General features: G+C 35.7%; 1 protein-coding gene across 1 annotated transcript in view; it reads left to right on the plus strand.

The window, feature by feature from the left end:
* The window catches only part of Fstl5 (follistatin like 5), a 507,104-nt gene that overhangs the window by 157,056 nt on the left and 327,471 nt on the right, over window positions 1-22,577 (plus strand). The window contains exon 3 of the mRNA XM_008843456.2: window positions 5,728-5,848. Within this exon, the coding sequence (XP_008841678.1) occupies window positions 5,728-5,848 (121 nt within the window). The remainder of the gene's footprint in view (window positions 1-5,727; window positions 5,849-22,577) is intronic.

Here is a 22,577-nt window from a genome sequence, read left to right on the forward strand (position 1 = left end):
TCAGGAAGACCAAACTGTGAGTTCCAAGGGGGCTGGAGCCACATCAGTGTCTTTCTTCACTTTATCCTCAACATCAAATACACTACTTGGTAACTAATATCCACAAAATATCTGAGCAAACAAAAGGAAAATATCGCTTCTATAATATAACACACACACATGCACATACACACACACAAGCACACACACACGCAAACACACACCCCTTCATTATCTTTTCCTCTATTGAATGGCAACTAGGTTGGTTTCATTTCCTTGCTATAGTAAATAGAGTTGCAGTAAACATGGGAGTGCAAATATCTCTGTAGTAAGATATGGATTTCTTTAGGTACATGCCCAGGAGTGACATAATTTGGTTATTTGGTTCCTCTATTTTTGCCATTTTGAGAAACCTTTAAACAGATTTCCATGATGGCTGTGCTAATTTGTACTCTCACCAGTAGTGAATAAGGGTTCCTCTTTCTCCATATCCTCTCCAACATTTTCTCTTGGATTTATTGATAATAGCCATTCGGACTGTGATAAGGTGGTATCTCCGTAGTTTTAATTTGCATTTCTCTGATGGTTATGAATATTGAGTAGGTTTTTAAGTAGTTGTTGGCCATTTGTATTTCTTTTGCTGAAAACTATTATATTTGTTGTCCAATTGATTGGTGATTTTATTTCCTTAATACACAATTTTAGTAGATTTTTGTATATTCTGGTTATTAGCCTCTTGCCATATGTATAGCTGATAAAGATTTTCTCCTGTTCTGTGTGTTGTTTGTGTGCTCTGCTGATAATTTCCTTTTCTGTGCAGAATCTTTTAAATTTCAGTTAGTCTAATCTATTGATACTTGGGGCTAGTTCCTGTGTTATTGATATTCTATTAAAGTTCTTACCTACTCTGATGTCCCGAATATTATTCTTTATATTTTTAAGTAGGCGTTTCAGGGTTTGTATTAAAATCTTTTATTCATTTTGAATTCATTTTTGTACAAGATGAAAGTTGTGAATCTAATTTCATTCTTCTGTAGGTGGAAATCCAACTTTCCCAACATCATTTATTGAATAGGCTATCTTTTGTCCAATGTATGTTTTGGCTTCCTTAATTAAAAATTAGATGGGTATAGCTTTGTCATTTTATTTCTGGATCCTGTATTTTGTTTCTTTGGTCTACCTGTGTGTTTTAATGCTAGTTTCAAGCTATCTTTATCACTATAGGTCTGTAGTATAATTTGAGGTCAAGTAGTTTGATGCCTCAAGCTGTGTTCTTGCTCTGTAGGATTTTTTGAATATTCATGGTCTTTCATGCTTCCATGTCAGTTCTTGGATTGTTTTTTTTTTCTAGTTCTATCAAATATTCCATTGGAATTTTGAGAGGTATTCCATTAAATCTGCAGATCAATATCGGTAGCATAATCATTTTTTTGATTTTTGAAATGATATTTAATAATATTTATAATAAAATAATAAAATAAATTATATTTGGTAACTTTATTCTTCTTTTTCAGTTTATTATTTATTTAATAACCACATACTTAGAAGAAGCATTTCATTACAACAGCATTGACATATTCAATAGCAATTTTCTAAGCTAAGATGCATCTTTTTCAAAATTGGCTGTAAATTTCTAGGTTCACAGTTGAATTGTTACAGTTATACAATATTTTACTCAGTATAAACCCTATAAGACATAAAATTAAATGAGGTTTTAACCTTTAAAAAAGATCTCCATTTCATTATTAAAATACACAGCTTCGTACAGAAAAATTCATTTTCAATGCATTTTTACAACATTGATTCTGCCAGTCCAGGAGCATGGTATGCCTTTCATAATCTAGTATCTTCTTGTATTTCCTTTTTCAGTGTATTGAAAATTTTATTGTAGAGGTCTTTTTCTTCTTTATTTAGGTATATTCCTAAGTAGTTATTTTTTATGATATATGAATAGGATAGTTTTCCTAGTATATGTCTATGAAAACATAATGTTAATATATAAGAAGGTTACTTTTCATATTGCATTTTGTATCCTGCAACATTACTGTAAGTATTAATTAGATCTAGGAGTTTTCTAGTGAACTCTATAGGACTCTTAATTACAGAATCACATCATCTTCAAATAAGGATAATTTGACCTCCTTCTCTCCTCTTTTTATCTTTTATCTTTTTCACTTGTCTAAGTCTAATACATCAAGCCCTATATTAAACAAGAGGGGAAAGTGGACATCCTTGTCATGTTTTTTATTTTAGAGGAAATTCTTTTTGTATGTGTCCATTTAATACTGGTTCTAGACTGTTGTATATAGCCTTCATTATTTTGACATAGGCTTCATCTAATCCTAACATCTCCAAAACTTTTATCAAGAAGCATTTTGAGCTTTGTCAAATGCTTTTCCAGAATTAATCAAGATGATTATGTGGTTTCTGGAATTTAGTGTTTTATATGTTGTATTACATTTATTGATTTACATATGTTGGACCTACTTTGTCTTTATGAGATGAAGTCCACTTGCTCATAATGTGTGATTTCCTCATGCCTTTCCCCCTCCCAGCAGCCATCACTTGCCAAAAGTTCCTTAGGTTGGCTTGGGATTTCTTACCTACTTTCTTATGTCTATGCTTGGATTTTGTAGAGCTTGCATAGGACTGTGCATGCTGTCATTATTGCTGTGAGTTCATATAAGCAAACGACCAGCTGTCTGGAAGACTGTTTCCTTCCGGTCATCCAACCCCTCTGGTTCTTACAATCTTCCTGCCTCGTCTTCTGCAATGATCCCTGAGCCTTGGGAGACAGAGGTTGAAATAGGGGCCCTATTCCAGGATAAGCACTCTGAGGCCTCTTGTTCTCTGCGTATTGGCCAATTGTGGGTTTCTGTGTTAATCATCATCTGCTACATAAGGGAACTTCTCTGGTGAGAGCTGAGAGATTACATTGATGATGTGTCACTTAGTGTTAAGCATTTTAGAGACACTTACTCTACATTTGACTAGTTCTAAGACTGTAATAGTCTCCATCTTTTGAAAAAAAAACTTCTGTGATAAGGAGAGAAAGGCAACACTTGTCTGTAAATATGAGGATGCATATTTAGTAAGAGATTGCATTAGTCTAGGGATATGGCAAAAGTAGATTTTTCTCTAGGACGTATGACCTCCCCAGCCATGTATATTTGATTATGTTTACAGTACCACACATGAGTTCCTTCCCATTTAATGGGCTTTAAGTCTAATTAGCTAGTTGTTGATTACTTCCAAGATGATAGTGCCATTACTACACCAAAAACAATAGTATGTTTGGTCAGTCATTTTTTTTATTAAGCTTTAAATCTGTGCAGGACCACTGGTTTTCTTCTTTGGCAACTTGTTTAGTATCTTCTGATACCATGAGTGATAGGCTTCAAGAATGAAGCTCCCAGGTCAATTAATCCAAGGTCTGTGCCTCTCTTACTTCTTTAAATCGGGCTTCACTTATGATTATGTTAAAGTATTACTGTAATCTCTTATCTGGTTTCCATAGTTCTTGGAAATACATTTTCTTACACAAGTAGTTATTCAAATTGTCTTTTTTCTGAAGAGATACATTTTGGTGACTTTTCTTTCATCGTCTTGGTCCTTTGAGTACATTTTTAGTTTGTCTTATTGTCTTCTGTAGTTGAAAAGACTAAGCAGTTGGAAATTATTGACTAAGGGACTAAAGGAGAAGAGCAAGGATATAGGAGAAGAGCAAGGATATAGGAGTGATATTTGTTTTTATTTTTATAGTGGACCAAAAACAATACAGTATCGAAACATTGAATTATCAATGAATTTTGACATTATTAATATAATTATTTAAGTTTTTAAGGGCTAGTAAAGATCTGAACTGATACACAACTTTGATTTTTAAAAAGTCAGAACAAAACAAGTGGTCAAACTCTGATATCACTGTATCTTAGTGATAACCTGAACTCCAGCATTGTGGATCTTTAAGAAAAACAGAGTAAAGCAAGACTAAATGTATTACCAAACTCCCAGTTCCTACAAAAAGTCATTTTATGTGATTTAGCCAATAACAGATGGATAATGACTGAGGGATATGTTTCTTCTAAATGGAAAAGCAGGCCTTTATTTTCCCAATAGGCTTACAGGAGAGATGGCTTCAGCCATTAGGTAATATGGTTAATCCCTGAAGCTACATTGTGCAGACCATATGGTGTAATACTCTTCATTCACAGCAAATATTTATAAGAAGAACTAAGCCAGAAAGCCATTGCCTTTCCCCCCTCTATTTTGCAAATATCAGCATAGCCAATAAAAATATATTACTAGCTACAAGAATAGAGAAATATATAAGGGAGGTTCTATTTACCAGTTAATAAACTGTCATTGCACATCCCTGTTTAGCTAGCTAAGGAGGGTCCCATATGCTGACTTCATCTTTGAGATGACTCATTCATACATTGATTTGGGTCACCAAACCTTCAATATCTGAATCTCCCCTAAGTGTTAAAAGTACAGGTTAAAATCATCAGAGGGAGCTTGAAGAATGCAATTAATGATCTGCACGTATGTGACAAAATGTACATGAAATGCTCTGTTTTACAAAAGGAATGATAAACTTTCATGAATGTATAGCTGTAGCATACAAAAAACTGGGAACTGTTCAGTGATTTATACTACATAAAGAACAATTAGCTTTAATGTTAAATGATCTGGCTTTAGTACACCTTATGTGGTATTTCACTTGACTGTCTCATGTGTGGAGAAGGTATAATATTATTTTCTAATTGAGAAAGTTGAAATGATTTGCCATACATTAGAGAGGTATTAAGTGGCATTGGAAGGACCTGAATACCCAGCTGGCTGACTTTGGAGATTATGCTTTCTGATTACACTGCACCACCTTTAAAACAAACAATAAAAAAAAAAAAAACAGTCATTCTGTTGCTGAGCTTCAAACAGTAGGGATAACTGCTTCTACGTGAAGGGACATAGAAAAGACTGGGAGAGTATGGACACAGAGATGTGTCTGTACGCAATGAATAGGAATGTTTGCTAAATGGTGGAAACTCTGTTTTATGCCAAGCAATAGGCAAAATCAGTAGAGTACAAAAAGGCTGAGCCACATCTGTGGGATTGAGCACAGAGAGGAAAGAAGATGATAATTTCCTTCACTGTGATTGGATGGGCTTGTTATCTATCAGTGCATTCATTCTGGCTCCTAAACATAGTAATTTACTTAATAGTTGTTTTGTGACCAGGGAGTCTCACCAATCTCAAGTGATTCATTTCCTGGCTACCAAGGAGTTTAGGCAGAGGGGGAAGAAATCTAACTTCATTTTTAAAAAAAATGATATGAGGAAGAAACTTATGTCAGCCTGCTCTACTGTTCATGCCACAATGGAGCACTGTTTATTGACACCGGTCACTGAGATACAGAACATGGTTTTCTTGTGCAAGTGTTTCCTTGTGTTGGTATAAATGAGGAAAGAAACAAGTTGAATAGAAAAATTTTAGATTTGTTGATGTTTAGTGTGAGGCTTATTGTTAGAAAATTTGGACAGAATTCTAAGTACATATGCTAAATTTGTCATTATAATGGTTAAAAATAATTTTTCAATAATTAAAATCTGGGATTTGCTGGAGATTGCTTTATTTGCCATTCTTCAGATTTAAAGTGATCCATTATTATATTGTTACCTATAACAAGTTATATGCTGTAGAAATGTTAAGACAAAGCTGTAAGATTTCATTTTATTTGCTTGTCAGGTGATTAAACAGCAAGAACATGGCAAGGGTCTTTCTGACTGCACTGTGTATGATCTGCTCAAGTATGATGACCTTAATGCTGACAAGCACCTGACTCTTGAAGAATTCTATAGAGCATTCCGTGAGTACAGAGTCTATCTTCATTTCTTCCTGCTCTTTTCCCGGTTGCTTTACACAATATGGTCTGTAAGCTTGATCCCAAAGAACAAGCTGTTTCTTCTGAGAAGTGTTACAACTAAGAGAATTTAAGGTTTCTGTTGCACCAGAACATATGTAAAGTTACAGGATTTAGTGGTTCCAAAATAAACCTTTGGTGCTACTTGTTCTTCGTGACTCTGTTTTGAGAGCTGGTTTTCAGTGCTTTCAATGCTGCCTTCCAGGTTATTGGGAGCCGAGCAACAATGACCTGTTGTCACGGTACATCTAAAACAATTTAATTACTTATGCAGTGACATTTACACCTTCTTTGAGAAAGCAGGATGAATTAACAGATGGGATTGCTGTACACTCCAGGAGCTGTTGCTCTTTAGAATTGCTCTTTCTTTCACTGAAATAGAAAATTATATTCATGCTAAGGTACTTTGGAATAATTCATATTTGTCTGAGTTGCTTAAATGTCCTAGAATGATGAATTGTGCTTTATAAAACAGAAACATGAAAATGACTTGGGCAACACAAATTTCCCACAAGACTATTCTTTAAAAATAATTCAAAGAGAAAGGATTAAGAGGTAACCACAACAACAAACCTCAAAGTGAAGAATTAAGAGCAGTGTTCCAGAAAATGAATATAAGCTAGCTAGTGGGCATCTAAACAGCACCAAGGCAGTAAGATTGCATTTAGCTGAGCATTTGGAAACAATGTGAAATGATAGAAACACAGATAATAGACAGGTGGAAGTAGACCCCCCCTCAAAGAAGATATGATGCATATTTAATGAAAAAAAACTTTAAAATTATACTTTTGCTATTTAACACTTGATTGATTTAGAAGTTACTAAAAAGTATTTTCTTTCTTGGGGATAGCTAGCTAGCTCAAAGGTTAAAAGCACTTGCTATTCTTCCAGAAGACCCAAGTTCTGTTCCCAGCACCCATGTTGGGCAGTTCCAGCTCCAGGGAAACCAATGCTCTCTTCTGGCAGATGCTGGAACCACACCTAGTTGGCATAAACATATACACAGATACTCACACATAAACATAAATAAAAAATAAAAAATCTTTAAAACATTTTTCTTTAAAATTTGTATTAATGAAGATAGTTTTCTTAACATATGATAAATTCAAATTAAACTTAATATTTTATGCAGTGTTTGATGCAAAGAAAATGGTAAGTGAGAAACAGTGAGAATATACCATTTAACATAAGGCATAAATGTGTTCTTAGGATTTACTCAAGCTACATGTTCTCTTATCTTAGCAGGTAGAATTTACCAGACAGGGTGAATCAGTAAATTGTTGAACCCTTAAAAGTTTTTATTTTGTCAAAGTAAGTAAACAACATAAGTTTATCATTTCGTGTTTAAATGAAGAAGCTGAAATCCAGGGAGATCAAGAAAAATTGCCAAGTTTATGATCAAACTGATCTCAAACTAATGATTAAGTTTATGCATTTTCTACCAATCCTCCACCTATATCAGACATCTTTTTTGACCTCAGGAAGTCAGGAGGACAGAGAGAAAAAGTACAGTTTATCAGGGAAGAATAGGCATTTAAAATTTAATACAAAATTCTAGTATATATTATATGATAATATCATACAAGACAGAAAGTTATAGGAAAGGTTACTTAAAACACTGTCTAAAGACTGTAATGTGTGCTTCGGAGAACAAAAGAGCCCTTAAGAAGATGGTAGGAACTGAACTAGTCCTCCAAATAAGTGGATTGGAACTTTGGAAAAAGGACAAAGATCAGAGGACAGAAAAAATAAACAAGAAGTCAGGTGCCTGACATTCCAGAGCATTGATTCAGCATATACATTTCAATGAATTTCTGTACATTTCATACATTTTATTCATATTTAAATCCCCACCCCATCCACACTTGCCCATTGCCTCCCACTGGATTTCATGTATTCTGTTATATATTAAGGCCAGATATCCCTTGGTGTGAGCCATCCTCTCAAGCCTGGTCATTACCCAGCAGTAATCAGCTGCTAATAGTTCCCTTCCCCTTTTCTGAAATTGTCCCAGAGTAATGGTGTGTGAGATTTAACATAGGAATCCTATTCAGAGAAACGCATTTGGGAATCTTATTCTCTACACTTTGGCTACTTGTGGCTTTCTTTTTTTATTGCCCTCTGTTACATGAGGAAGCTTTGCTCCTAAGAGTAGAGGCACACATTAGTACTTTTCATTCTACTCCTTTCTGTGTTATGTTCTGTGAGCCCTAGGTATAGAGTTTCCATTGTTGGTGTGTAACTTATGGTTGAATATTTCACAGACATTATTTTCTATATTTGATTAGTTGTGGAACTCTGTAACAGTCTTCAACTGTTGCAAAACAAATCTTCTTTGATGAGTGGTGATTGGTACTGTAAATATAAGAATCCATATGTAGCATATAGTAAGAAATTACATTTGCAAAGAATGTACTCTGGTTAATCCATTCCATCCAACTTAATACATATTTTGTGAGCGTCAAACATACACAGGGTTTTTATCTCCCAAGAATGTCTCTGATGAACATTTCTTCTCATTCCCAAATGAAGACCCTGTGACTTCTCAAGGTTATAGGGGACTTGAATGAGATGATGTCTGCAGAATACTTAACACATTTATTGCACAGTAAGGATTCATCTAATGTTGATTGATTCCTTTCTCCCTTTTTTCCTTAATTACTCCCTCCTTTTGTGTCTATATATCCATGAATCCATGAATCCATCCATCCATCCATCCATTCACCTATCCACCCATGCACCTATCTACTCATCTTTTTTTATCTTCTTTTTTAAAAAAATATTTAATAACCACATGATTAGAAGAAGCATTTCATTACAACAGCATTGACGTATTCAATAACAATTTCCAAAGCAAAGAGGCATCTCTTTCAAAATTAGCTGTAAATTTTGAGGTTAACAATTGAATTAATACAGGTATAAAATATTGAAGTCAAGCTAAACCCTATAAGACATAAAATTTAGTGAGGTTTTAACCTTTAAAAAAGATCTCCATTTCATTTTAAAAGATACTGTTTCATACAAAAAACTTGTTTTTAATGCTGCTAACACTTAGATGTTTGCACATGCGTCTCTAATCTCTATGTATCTGATTATTACTGATCACAGTTGGTTACTTTCTGAGATCGACCTGAGAATGGATATAAAATCATTGGGTAGATTTCAATAGTAATGTTTCACCTCTACTAAATAACATGAAGCAAATTTTTATGCTTCCTCCTCAAATATAGCTCATTTTTTAAAAATCTGTTGAGTTCATGTGTGTATTTCATACAGAATATCCCAAACAATCTTATTCATTTATGTACCCACATCCCAGATGGTACCCTCCCATAGTCCCCGCTCCCACTGGAGTCCATATACTCTGTCATCCCTGTTACTGTCCACTGTGTTGTCAGTGCGCCCCAGCCATTCCCAAGTGCTTGTCCATCTGCTGAATCTAGTCAGCCTATCAATTTAGTCAGAGTTCTTTGATTTAGAAAGATCAGCTCTTCCTTATCTGACAGCAAACAGTCACCAATATTCCTTAAGATAAAATTGGGGTCTGCTGTTCATTTTCCAAGTTCTATGCTGGGTTACTGTCTGGGAGTCTCTTGGGCTACCCTGGCCAACAACTCAAAGGAAGGTATCTCTTGTCTGGCACTGTTTCTGCTATGTAGCCTTTAGCTATACACATGGACTCTTAAGGAATTATATTGATCCCTTTAATCTTTGGTTATATATTCCTTTTGGGTGTTTAAGACCATACAGTTGGCCCAGATAAACTGATTTATTTTTACTCTTAAGGTTATTTGAGGATTTGTTCTTCAGGGGTCACATGGGCTTTGGAGGAGCCCTTGACTTCTTTCCTTTACCAGTTCCATCTATGTGAAGATAAATCAAAGGTCCTGCTCACCCATGGCTGGCTTCACTTGGAAGCACGGAGAAAACATTTGCTCTGTGTTGACCCTCCTCTTTGTGGGCTGGACACTGGTTCAAGTCCATCTGGTGGGGTCTCCATGGTCTCCTTGATCAAGAAGACAGGTGACCCACCACAGTTACAGGACATTTTGAGAGATGCTAATAGTCCCCCGAAGCTTAGTCTACCTAGGAGGGCAAGGAGCAAAAACTGTCCTTAATGTCCCTCTGATTAAATTAGTATAGGTATGTTAGACATCCAAGAAGTTTAGTTCCACAAGTCTGGTACTTTTAATTACCATGTGCTATGTAGATAAATCTTGGGCAAAGACCAAACATTCTCAGGTAAACCTTGCCTAGACATGTATTATATTCCTTGAGCTAGTAGTATGTATAATTTGTCATTAGGTTGTTTGATTAATATGGTTCCCTCTGGTTTTTTAAAACTAGGTAGACATTATCTCTTGCATTATCTAACACATCCACCGTGCTTTCCCCATTTAAAGTGTCCCCATTTTTCCCATTTCTCCCATAATAATACCCTTCTCCTACAGTCCCACCTCTCTTGAGCTCCTTCTTTCTCTTTATCCCTAAGGTTCCTTGTATAACCTTACCTCCTCCCTCCCCTTAAAATAACCCTATTTTTATCCATATCTCCCTTATTAATGCTTGTTTCCTGCTGTTCTCCTCTTTCAGATTCTTTCTTGTCCTTTACCTTCCATTATCCTGGTTCCTGTAGTTATGTCTGGATACATACTCACTTATGAGGATTGGGTGCTAGAATCCACATATGAGAGAGAACATCCTTTTTGTTTGTTTCCGGTTCTGTCTTACTTCACTTAGTATAACAGTTTATAGTTCCATCCATTTACCTGCAAATTTCATGATTTCATCTTTCTTTACTGCTGAGTAAAACTCCATTGTATAAATGAACCACATTTTCATTATCCACTCGTCAGTTGAGGGACACTTAGGTTGCTTCCATCTCTTAGCTATTGTGTAAAAAGCAGCAACAAACATGGATGTACAAGTGTTTCTGCAGTAGGATGAGTGCTTTGGGTATATGCCAAGGAGTGGTATAACATGGTGAAATGGTAGGTTCATTTGAAGCTTTTTAAAAGGTCTCCACACTGCTTTCCATAGGGGTTGAACAAGTTTGCAGTCCCACCAGCAGTGGATGAGCATTCCCCTTTCCCCACATCCTCTCCAACATTTGGTATCATTTGTTCTCTTGATATTATCCAGTCTGACTGTGGTAAGATGAAATCTTAAAGTGGTTTTAATTTGCATTTCTCTAATTACTAATTATTTTTTTCTTTTGAGAACTCTCTGTTCAGCTCCTTACCTATCTTTTAATTGCATTGCTTCCTTTCTTGATTCTTTGTTTTTTGATTTTGTTATATATTCTTGATGTTAAACCTCTATCAGATGTGTCGCTGGTGAAGATTTTCTCCCATTCTGTGGGTTTTCTCTTCACTTCCTTGGTTGCTTCTTTGATGTACAGAAGCTTTTTAGTTTAATGAGGTCCCATTTGTTGTTTCTTGACCTTGTTTCCTGAGCAATTGATGTCCAGTTTAGGAAATCCTTTCATACACCTATATCTTGTAGGCTATTGCCAATGTTTTCTTCTAACAGTTTCAGGGTTTCAGGCTTCACCTTGAGGTCTTTGATCCGTTTGGAGCTGACTTTTGTTCAAGGTGAAAGATAGAGGTTTAGTTTCATTGTTCCTCAGGTGGAGATGCATTTTTGCCAGCACCATTTGCTAAACATGCTCTTTCCTCCAGTGAATGTTCTTGGCCCCTTTGTCAAATATCAGGTGGCTGAAATTGCATGTTCTCATATTTGGGTCTTCAATTTTGTTCCATTAATCTGTGGGCCTATTTTTGTGACAGTACCACATGGTTTTTATTTCTATAGCTCTGTAATAGAGTTTAAAGTCTGGTATAGTAATCCCCCCAGCATTGCTCTTAGTGCTCAGGGTTGCTCTCGCTATTTGAGGTCTTTTGTGCTTCCATATGAATCTTAGGATTTTTTTTTCCAACTCTGTGAAGAATGTCATGGGGATTTTGATTGGCATTGCATTGAATCTACAAATGGCTTTTGTTAGGTTGGTCACTTTCAGAATGTTAATTCTTCCAATCCATGAGCATGGGAAGTCCTTCCATCTTCTGATGTCTTCCTCAATCTCTTTCTTTAAAGATCTACAATTTTCATTGTAGACATCTTTAATCAGGTTTATTCCAAGATATTTTATTTTTTTGCAGCTATTTTGAAGGGGAGTATTTCCATGTGCACATTCTCTGATTGCTTGTTATTGGTATATGAAAGGCTACAGACTTTTGTAGATTAATTTTGTAACCTGCCACAATACCGAACATGTTAATAATTTCTAGGAATTTTCTGGTGGAATTTTTGGCATCTCTTAGGTATAATATCACATCATCTACAGAAAGGGGTAGTTTGATCTATTCTTTTCCAATTATTTCTCCTTTAATTTCCTTCTTTTGTTTCAATGCTCTTGCAAGAGTTTCAAGCACTATGTTAAAAAGGAGATAGTGGACAACCTTGCCTGGTTCCTGATTTTTATGGGAATGCTTCCAGTTTTTCCCTTTAGAATGATGTTGGCTGTGGGTTTGTTATATATGGCTTTAAGGGGTAGTTTGATCTATTCTTTTCCAATTATTTCTCCTTTAATTTCCTTCTTTTGTTTCAATGCTCTTGCAAGAGTTTCAAGCACTATGTTAAAAAGGAGATAGTGGACAACCTTGCCTGGTTCCTGATTTTTATGGGAATGCTTCCAGTTTTTCCCTTTAGAATGATGTTGGCTGTGGGTTTGTTATATATGGCTTTAATTATGTTGAGGTATGTTCCCTCCATTGATGTGTGTGCATGTGGTTTGCAAGTATTTTTTTGAGAATTTTTGCATCTATGTTCATTAAGGATATGGATCCATAGTTTTCTTTTTTTTGGTTATATCTTTACCTGGCATTGGTATTAGAGTGATGCTGGCTTCATAGAAGGAACTTGGAAGTTCTCCCTCCATTTCTATCTTATTGAATAAATTAAGTAGTATTTGATGTAGATGGTCTTTAAATGTCTTGTAGAATTCTGCTGTAAATTCATCTGTTCCTGGGCCTTTTTTCAGTTGGGAGGTTTTGTATTACTGTTTCAATTTCTTTATGTGTTATGGGTTTGTTTAAGCTGTTGATCTCTTCTCAGTTTAGCTTTGGTGGTTCCCATGCTTTAGATACCTGTCCATTTCTTTTAGGTGTTCAAATTTAGTAGCATATAGGTTTTTAAAGTATTCCTTTATAGTGTTCTGGATCTTTTTGATGTCTGTTGTGATGTTTCCCCTTCCATCTCTGATTTTGTTAATTTGGAGATGCTCTTTCTTTCTTTTGGTTAACTGCACTAGTGGTCTGTCAATCTTCTTTATCTTTTCAAAGAACCAGTTTTTGGATTTGATAATTCCTTGTAGTTTTTTTTTTTGTTGTTGTTGTTGTTGTGGTTTCTATTTCATTAATTTCTGTTTTGATTTTTGTTATTTCTTGTCTTCATGGTTTGAGTTTCATTTGCTGTTGCTTTTCAAGTATCTTGAGTTGTGCTGTTAAGTCCTTTATTTCTGTTTTTTCCGATTTTTTAATGTAGGCACTTGGAGCTAAAAACTTCCAACTAAAGGCTGCTTTCAACCGGTCCCAGAGATTTTGCTTTGCTGTGTTGTATTGTCCTTTTCATTTATTTACAGAAATACTTTTATTTCTTTCTTAATTTCTCCATTGAGCCATTTGTCATTCAGGAATGTGTTGTTTTGTCTCCATGTGTTCATGTAGTTACTAAGGGGCAAAAACTGTCCTTTACTTTCCACTGACCAAATTTTTATAGGTTAGTTCCACCAGTCCGGTACTTTAAATTACCATGTGCCATGTAGATAAAGCTTGGGCAAGACCAACCATTCTCAGATAAACCTTGGCTATATATATATATATATATATATATATGTTCCTTGAGCTAGTTGTATGTATAATTTGTCAGTAGGTTGTTCAATTAATATGGTTCCCTCTGGTTTTTTTAAAACTAGCTAGGCATTATTTTTCTCTCACATTGTCTAACCCTTCCACGATGGTTTCCCCATTTAAAGTACCCCCATTTGTCACATTTCTCCTTTAATAATACCCGCCTTTCTTGAGCTCCTTTTCTTTTATCTCCAAATTTCCTTGTATAACCTTCCCTCCTCCCTTCCCTTAAAATAATCCCATTTTTTTTTTGTTTTTTTTTTGAGACAGGGTCTCCCTGTAGCCCCAGCTGTCTTGAAACTCACTATGTAGACCAGGCTGGCCTTGAACTCATAGAGATCCACCTGCCTTTGCCTCCCTAGTGCTGGGATTAAATGTCTTCACCCTTATCTCCCTTATTAATGCCTGTTTCCTGCTGTTCTTCTCTTTCAGAGTCTTTCTTTTCCTTTACTTCCCTAATTCCTTTTCATCATCCTGGTTCCTGTAGTTATGCCTGGATACATACTCACTTGAAAGGATTTCGTGCTAGGATCCACACGAGGGAGAACATAAGTCTTTTTTTTTTATTTTTTCCGAGTCTGTGTCACTTCACTTGGTATAACAGTTTCTAGTTCCATCCATTTACCTGAAAATTTCACAATTTCATCTTTCTTTACTGCTGAGTAAAATTCCCTCATGCAAATGAACCACATTTTCATTATCCACTTGTCAGTTGAGGGACACTTAGGTTGCTTCCAACTTTTAGCTATTGTGAAAAGAACAACAACAACAACATATATGAGCTAATAAAAACACTTTACAGCCTAGCATGGTGGCCCACATTTTGAATCCCAAAACTCAAGAGATAAAGTCAGGAAGAGTAATGCTTTAAGCCAGCCTGAGACACATAGGAAACTCTGCCACAAATAAACAAACAATATGACTGAGAAAATGACTCAACCTGTGGATTTACTTGTTATGAGAGTGTGAGGCCAGAGACCGATCCTCAGAGGCTATGGCAATGGAAGGATGGTGTGGTTTGCCTATAATTCCAGCACTCAGAACACTGAGATGGGATCCCAGGAGCAAGCTGGGTAGCCAGACTACCCAAATGGTGAACTCTAGTTTAGCTGAGAACTTGCCTCAATAAATTAAGTGGAGAGTGACTAACGAAAATGCCCGAAATCAACCTTGGGCCTCCCATCCACATTCACATCCACATGCACAAATGGCACATCTGCTTGCACACACAAATGCATCTATACACATAAAAACACACATACACGCATGCAAAATAGATGTTATAAAAGTAAACTTTTGTTCACATTTGAGATATATTCCTCCTTATCATTTCTAAACAGAAGCTCAGAAAACTTGAAAAGCCCTTTATTAATGCCTAGAAGAGTAAACTAGGACCAGAGAAATGAAGAAATATGCTATAAATCATTAGTTTCTATTATATACAGTGATAGATTCCTTGAGTTCCAGTTAATCATTCTTTCTGATGTAGTTTGAAATGGAAGATGTTTCAGGGTAGTTTGCTAAGGGAAAAAGTTAATGATAAAGAATTCCACACCATCAAACATTGTAATGTTTAAGTGTGGTTTTTAGGTTTCGTATTAAGTAACTTCTTTTTGCTCTGAAGACAAGATAAATTATTTTAGTAATTTCCCAATGGCATTTAATGGCCAATTACTCTTATTTTTTTCCTTCAGAGTTTTTAGTTCATGTCCTTAGTGTGAGCCTCAGGCATTCTCTACAGGCCTCATTTGATCTGCTGACTAAGTAACCTATTTAATGGGATCCCATGAACAGTAAGCAAGGTCATGACAGTTTTTCATGTGTGGAAGATGCAGTAAGTCCTCTCTCTGGTCCAGTAACGTGCATCTTCACCGTGACATTCTGTTGGCATGAGTATTTTTTAGTCAAAAGATTTCCTTCAGAATGAAAAATGAGTTATTTTTATGCAAACTAATGCTATATTTCTCAGATAAAATTAAACCAGAATTTAAGATAATATGTGAATTGCATAAAATAGTATATTTATGATTTAAGCCTGTGGGGAAATAGAAGTTTTAATAAAACAACATGACAATAAATGTAATTAAGGCATTTAGTTTCAGGAGAGGTATTCAAACAAATGTCTATTTTATTTTATTTTATTTTATTTTATTTTATTTTATTTTATTTTTTTTGTCTTTTCGAGACAGGGTCTCCCTGTAGCCCCAGCTGTCCTGGAACTCATTATGTAGACCAGGCTGGCCTCGAACTCACAAAGATCCGCCTGCCTCTGCCTCCCAAGTGCTGGGATTAAAGGCGTGCGCCACCAGGCCCGGCTAGGCTCTAGATAATTAACTGACACATGATTATTGAGTTTAGGTATTAACTATTTTCATTGTATTTTCTAGATTACAAAGAATGATACAATTGTGTAGCCTGAAAATAGACATTTATTTTGAAAATGCTTTCTGCACTCATTATTTTCTTAGTTGATTCACAAATAGTTTTGTAATAGCAAGCATAAAATCATATGAAATGATTTTGAGAATTCTTTTAATTTTATTTAATTTTTATCTTTATTTTTATTTTGTAGTGCATTGTGTATGGTGTATATATAATGTGTGTGCTTACGATGTTTGTATGTATGGTATCTGTGTATGATTTGTGTGTGTGATGTGTATATATAGGATGTGTATGTGTGGGTACAAGTATTCTCCTTACACCTTTTCATGGGTTCTAGGGAACAATCTCAGGTTGTTAGGCTTGTATCCTTAGGTAGAAAGTGCCTTTACTGGCTGAGCCATCTCACTGGCCTGAGTTAGGGTAATTCTGTTATCCCATTTATGTTGCTATAACAAATATCCTGACAAAAACAAACACGAGAGAGAGGAAAGGATTTGCTCATCTTTCAATTCCAGTTTACAGTTCATTATTTCAAGGAAGTCAAAGTAGGAAATGAAAGCATCAAATCTAGACCTCTGCTTGTTCACTTGATGCTCGACTAGCTTTCTCCATCCCGAAACAGTTCAAGACTACCAGTCTCGGGGATGGTGCTCTCCATGATGGGATGAGTCTTCCCACATCAATTAGTAACCAATACAATCCCCCACAGACATGCTCACAGGCCAACCTGATCCAGACAGGTCCTCACTAAGACTCTTCCCAGGCTGTAAGTTGTGCAAAGCTGATAGTTAAAATTAACCAGCACAGACTTCAACACAGGAAGGAAGGGATGCAGTTCATTATTTAGTTAGAATGAGGAAAGAAAAGTACTTAGAAAGGTAGGGAGAAAAGAGCCACAAAATTGTTAAGCTTTAATGAGAAATTGCCTAACATTTACCAAGGATAAGCCCAACTCAAGAATCTCTGCTTTTGTTTGCCACCGAATTTGCCAGAAATAGAGAGGCAGAAGCAAAAGTAGTAATGGCTAAGAGGTGGTCTACAAGAAAATTGAGAAATAGTGATGTTTATCAATGAAACCACGCAAGTAAGTATATATTGAACATGCATCTATTTAGAAAACTTCCAAACAGCTAAAACTGTCATATGACTTTAAAGTTTAATTTGGTAGCAACCTCTGAAGGAGAGGAAGGGAAACTTAGATTTTCTCAATGTAAAGATGCCCTGTTCTCCAGCCTACTCTTTAGTTTCTTATGTTGGCATGACTTTAATCTGTTACACAAAGTGGGTGCTGGTAACACTCCCCCGCCTCTTTTTTTTTTGGTCTTTTTGAGACAGGGTCTCCCTCTAACCCCAGCTGTCCTGGAACTTGCTACGTAGACCAGGCTGGACTTGAACTCACAGAGATCTGCCTGCCTCTGCCTCCTGAGTGCTGGATTAAAGGCATGCACCACCACACCTGGCCCTCTTTCCTTTTTTTGAAATGCTTATTTGCAGCGATTTCACTGATTTATAAAACATGATTTGTCACTTTTAAATACATTCCTGCTATATTTAAAAAACAGTGTATTAACGTGGCTGAATTAGTTTCTAGTGAAAGACTTCATGAATTATTCAGAAAGATGATTTATACATGAAAAGACAAAACCTTGTATATTAGTTATTTTTCTGTTGTTGTGATGGAAATACCATGACCAAGGGAACTTACAAAAGGAAGAGTTTATTTAGCTTATGGTTCAAAAGGGCAAGAGTCCATCTTGGCAGGGAGGCATGGTGGCAGAGGTGGCTGGTATAGGAGCAGAAGCTAAGCTCTCACATCTTCAAGCAGTCACAGAGCAGAGTGACTAGAGATCCAGCATCCAGCAAGACTTTAAATCTCTCTATGCCCACCCAGTGATGTGCTTCCTCCAGCATGGCCATACCTTCTAAGACCTCCAAAAACAGTGCCACCAGCTGGGGACAAAAATGTCAAAATACCTGGAGCCTGGGGGTGCGGTTGGGGCATTCTGATTTAATCCACCACACCATGTAAAAATGTTAAGCCCTCCTTGATTTGGGGGATATTGTGCTAGATATTAATACGACACCTGTAAAATAACCTTAATCAGAACTCATCATCATATAAAACCTTACAGCAGCCTGAATAAGCTGGTGTACTGGAGAATAATTCTATGATAAATTTGGGTTATAAAACTAGTTATGTACTTTTTCACATTTTTGTTTGGGGTTGTAACTCACTCATGGTTTTAGTGTTTGTGAATATCTCCTGACTGTTTGAGAAGCATCATTCACACCCCTACATGCAGGAAGTTTCAAGTTGTCTTGGCTCCTGCCCTCTAGATTCTTCAGAACTTACAGGAACAAAACAGTACCAAAATCACACTGAGAGCCAGACCATATATATGCACGCCAAAAGAACTTTTCTTGCTTTAAAACAAAATGTTTTTTTTTTAAATACAATAACTATTACCATAAAGGACAAAAGCAAGGCAATACCTATTTTAAACGTAATTTAAATAAGAATGAATATGGAGCTGGAAAGATGATGCAGTGGTTAAGAACCATGACTGCTCTTTCAGAGGACAAAGGTTCAGCCCCAGAACCTACATGGTGGCTGACTACCACCCATAAGTCCAGTTCCAGGGGATCTATGCCCTCTTCTGGTCTTCTTGGGCATTATATGCATGTAGTGCACTTGCATGCACACGGCAAAACACTCATAAACATAAAATAAATTTTTTAATTTAAAAAAATGACTGTTAGGCCCTCTCCGTCTCAAGATACCTCTGTCCTTGACTTTTCCTCCCATTTTCATTTTTAAGATGACCTTTTAATTGTTTTAGTTGTTCTGCTTTTACAGATTTCCCAATCCTGAATTACTTTTACTTCTATTTTACATTACATGAATATTGGTATAAACAATATAATGTAATGTATAATGAGTGTAAGATTTTCTTCCTTTTTATACTCATTTTCTTAAATGCATAGATCTAAAGTGTGGGTAGCGATTTCATTGTTATTGCTAGGCCGATTATAACACATTACAGAAATTATAACCTAACGTTAAACTCAAAGGAAAAGGTTACAAATTATTTTAGCTTCCATTGTACCTGGTCTCTGTATCCTGGCATTTATATATAGGAATTAAATGCATAATTAAGTCAGTACCTGAAATTTGTGGTAAATATAGATTTAATGGATAAGTGGATAAGATTCTTATTTGAATCTTCCCCAAAGCATCCCTGTTCATACACTATTAATACTCCTTTAGAATATGTACGAAGCAGTTGTCAATTAAAAGACCCAATTATAGGGGTTGGCAAGATAGCTCAGAGGTTAAGAGCACTGGCTGCTTTTGCAGGGGACTTGGGTTCTGTTCTGAGCACCATATGGTGGCTAACAACAATCTGTAACTCCCGTTCCTGGAATCTATCACCCTCTTCTGACCTCTGTGGGCATGGATACCTGCAGGTTATACACTCATACACATAAAATTAAAATAATAAATACAATATTGAAAAGATGCAATTTATAAAAACTTCAAAAACTTTTATTTGTTTTGGTTTTCTAATAGTCAAAGAACCTGTTGAAGATAGCAGATAAATGACTCATAGCATGTCTGTATTCAGTGATGACCGCTGGGCTCTACTGAAGGAAGAAGTATGTTCAGATTCCAAGTAAAATTCTATTTCAGATGCATCCACTCTATTCTTGTTGAAATCTTGTGAATATGTTGTACTAACATATTAAAGTATAATTTTCAAATATGCAAATATATAAGCAAAGTACATTACATTTATACATTTTCCTTTGTAATGTCATCTTTACAAATGTATGAGGTCATGGTAGGACATGACCCTAATCCCAGCACTCAGGAGGCAGAGGTAGGAGGATCTCTGTTAGAAGGAGACCATCCTTCTCTATATAGTGAGTTCCAGGCCAGCTGGAGTTATAGGGAGACCCAGTCTCAAAAACCAAAAACAAAGCAAAACAAAATTGTAAGTTACAAATGTATTATATTTAAAATATTTTCAATACTTTATATTTCTAAGATGTCAATATTAATCTAAAAGTTCAATGCAACCCCTCTCAATATACTAATGATAATTTTGCTATACTATTAAAGTCTATTATGAATTAATAGGGAATGTCAAGAAATTCTGACTAGTCACAATACTCTCGAGAAAGCAGGATAAAGATGGGAGGCTTCACTTTTCTTATGGAAAATTTACTATAAGGCCACAATGATTATTATGCTTAAAAGAATTATTGTAATTATTGATTAAAATAACATGCAAAGACATGGAGTTTTACATGTAAACCACCGGGAAGAGATACCCATCTGAGAAATAAGCCCTCTCACACATGACCTAATGATTTTCCCCAAGGAAACCATGATCACTTAGTGCAGAGAAGACAGTCTTTGCAATAATTAGTGCTCAGAAAACTAGATATCCATCTGCAAAGAAAAGGTTAGGTTCATACTTTACACCAAATCCCCAAGTTAACTCAAAATTGCCTAAGTCTAAAACAATAAAACTAAGAAGAAAATGCATGTGCAGGATAGCAGAATAGTGCAGTTTTCAATGAGTTCTTGGATTAAACACCGAAAGTACCGGCGATACAATAAAAGATAAATTAGTCTCATCAAAATCAGAAACTCTTGCATATTATCAAAGAAAAAAACTATGAAACTGAAAAGGCACCAAGGAAGTGAGAGAGAACACTTACAAATCACATATCCGGTAACACATCAATATTTATAATATGTAAAGGCATTTTGCAAGCCAACAACAGAAACAACTCAAAAATGTACTGAAAAAATTCGACTTTTCTATAAAGAAGAAAAAGAAATGGTAAATAAATTATACAAACAGTAAATAATTATGGAAATGCAAGTCAAAACAATGAAATACTTTTTCAGAAGCAGTAGCTGGATATTATAAATAAAAATACAACACAATAAATTGTAAATGCTGGCAAGTAAATGAGTAAATCCAAACCCTTGACAATTCCTGGTGCTAACAGAGGATACAGCTACTGTGGAAAGTGATGTTGAGCACAAGGTGTGTATGGGATACAATGATTCTACTACTTATCACATACTCAAAACATTTAAAAGCATGTTTTTGAAGAGCTATTGAATTCCATGTGTGTAGCATCGATATTTGCAGTAACCATCATGGAAGAAATCCAATGTCTATCTGTAGATGAATGGATAAATTGCAGGTACTGTAAAGACTGAATTACACAGCCCTAGAAGGGAAATTCAGGCCACTGCACAAAATGAATAGATACTAAAGAAATCATGGTTTGTGAAATAGACCAGACATAATGGATAAATATGTGATTCCACTTACATGAGTAAGTAATAAAATGCATAGCTGGAATAGAATGGTGGTTGTCAAGATCTGGTGGCCTCTGGAAGGGGCAAATGAGGTGTTTACATTTACTTGGTGCAAAGTTTCAGTGTGAAAAATGAGAAATTTCTAAAGATGGGTGGTGGTAATGGTAGCATAGTAATTGCAATGCACTCAATGCTACATTTGGATACATTTAAAAATAATTAAATTTGCAAGTTTTATATTATGTATATATAATCATAAATTAAGAAGATAAAAATATTTTGCAAAACATAGTCATCAGAGAACTCTTATTGATAAGACATTTGATAATTGATAAATGTCAATTTATGTATTACTGAGGGGACAACTTTCTCCTATAATTCTAGGCGTCTAGGAAACAATTATTCATGAGCCAATTTTGTTCTTTTTAATGAGCTGCTGTTAATTAATGTATTGTGAAGACCACACATTCAATGGATAAAGACAGATCACACATCCTATAATCTATCTGTGATCTTACTATAATTTCTCCATTAATTTTGGTTGTAGTAAAAGAGGATATTCCTTCCATTATCCCTTATGATAGTGTTTCTTTCATCTTTTCCCTGGATTCATTTTTCTATTCACTTCCCACATCATTATGACTTCCACACAATAGCAGTTTATGGTTCTGCTTCTTTAACAGTATGCAGTCTTCCAACTGCCATCCTCTTTGTTTCCTTCACATCCAAACTTGCACAGCTCCTGCTCATTTTCCTCCCTACTTACACGCCATCACACCAAAGAGACTGCTCTTGAAAGTGTCAGCATTGGCCACCTTGTTTCTAGACCAAGTTGGCTGCTTTTATTCCATATATTCAGTCCTTATATCCCTGAATGTGAAATTGAGATTTGCTCATATGAACTCATAGCAATTGTGGTAGCATATACAAGTCCTATGAAAGCTCACATCAGACAAAATCCCAGCATAGTCATGGGGAAGTGGGTAAGAAATCCCAACCAACCTAAGGAACCTTTGGCAATTGATGGCTGCTGGGGGTG

This window comes from Nannospalax galili, unplaced genomic scaffold (assembly GCF_000622305.1).
Source record: "Nannospalax galili isolate Female #2095 unplaced genomic scaffold, S.galili_v1.0 scaffold359, whole genome shotgun sequence".
Taxonomy (NCBI): domain Eukaryota; kingdom Metazoa; phylum Chordata; class Mammalia; order Rodentia; family Spalacidae; genus Nannospalax; species Nannospalax galili.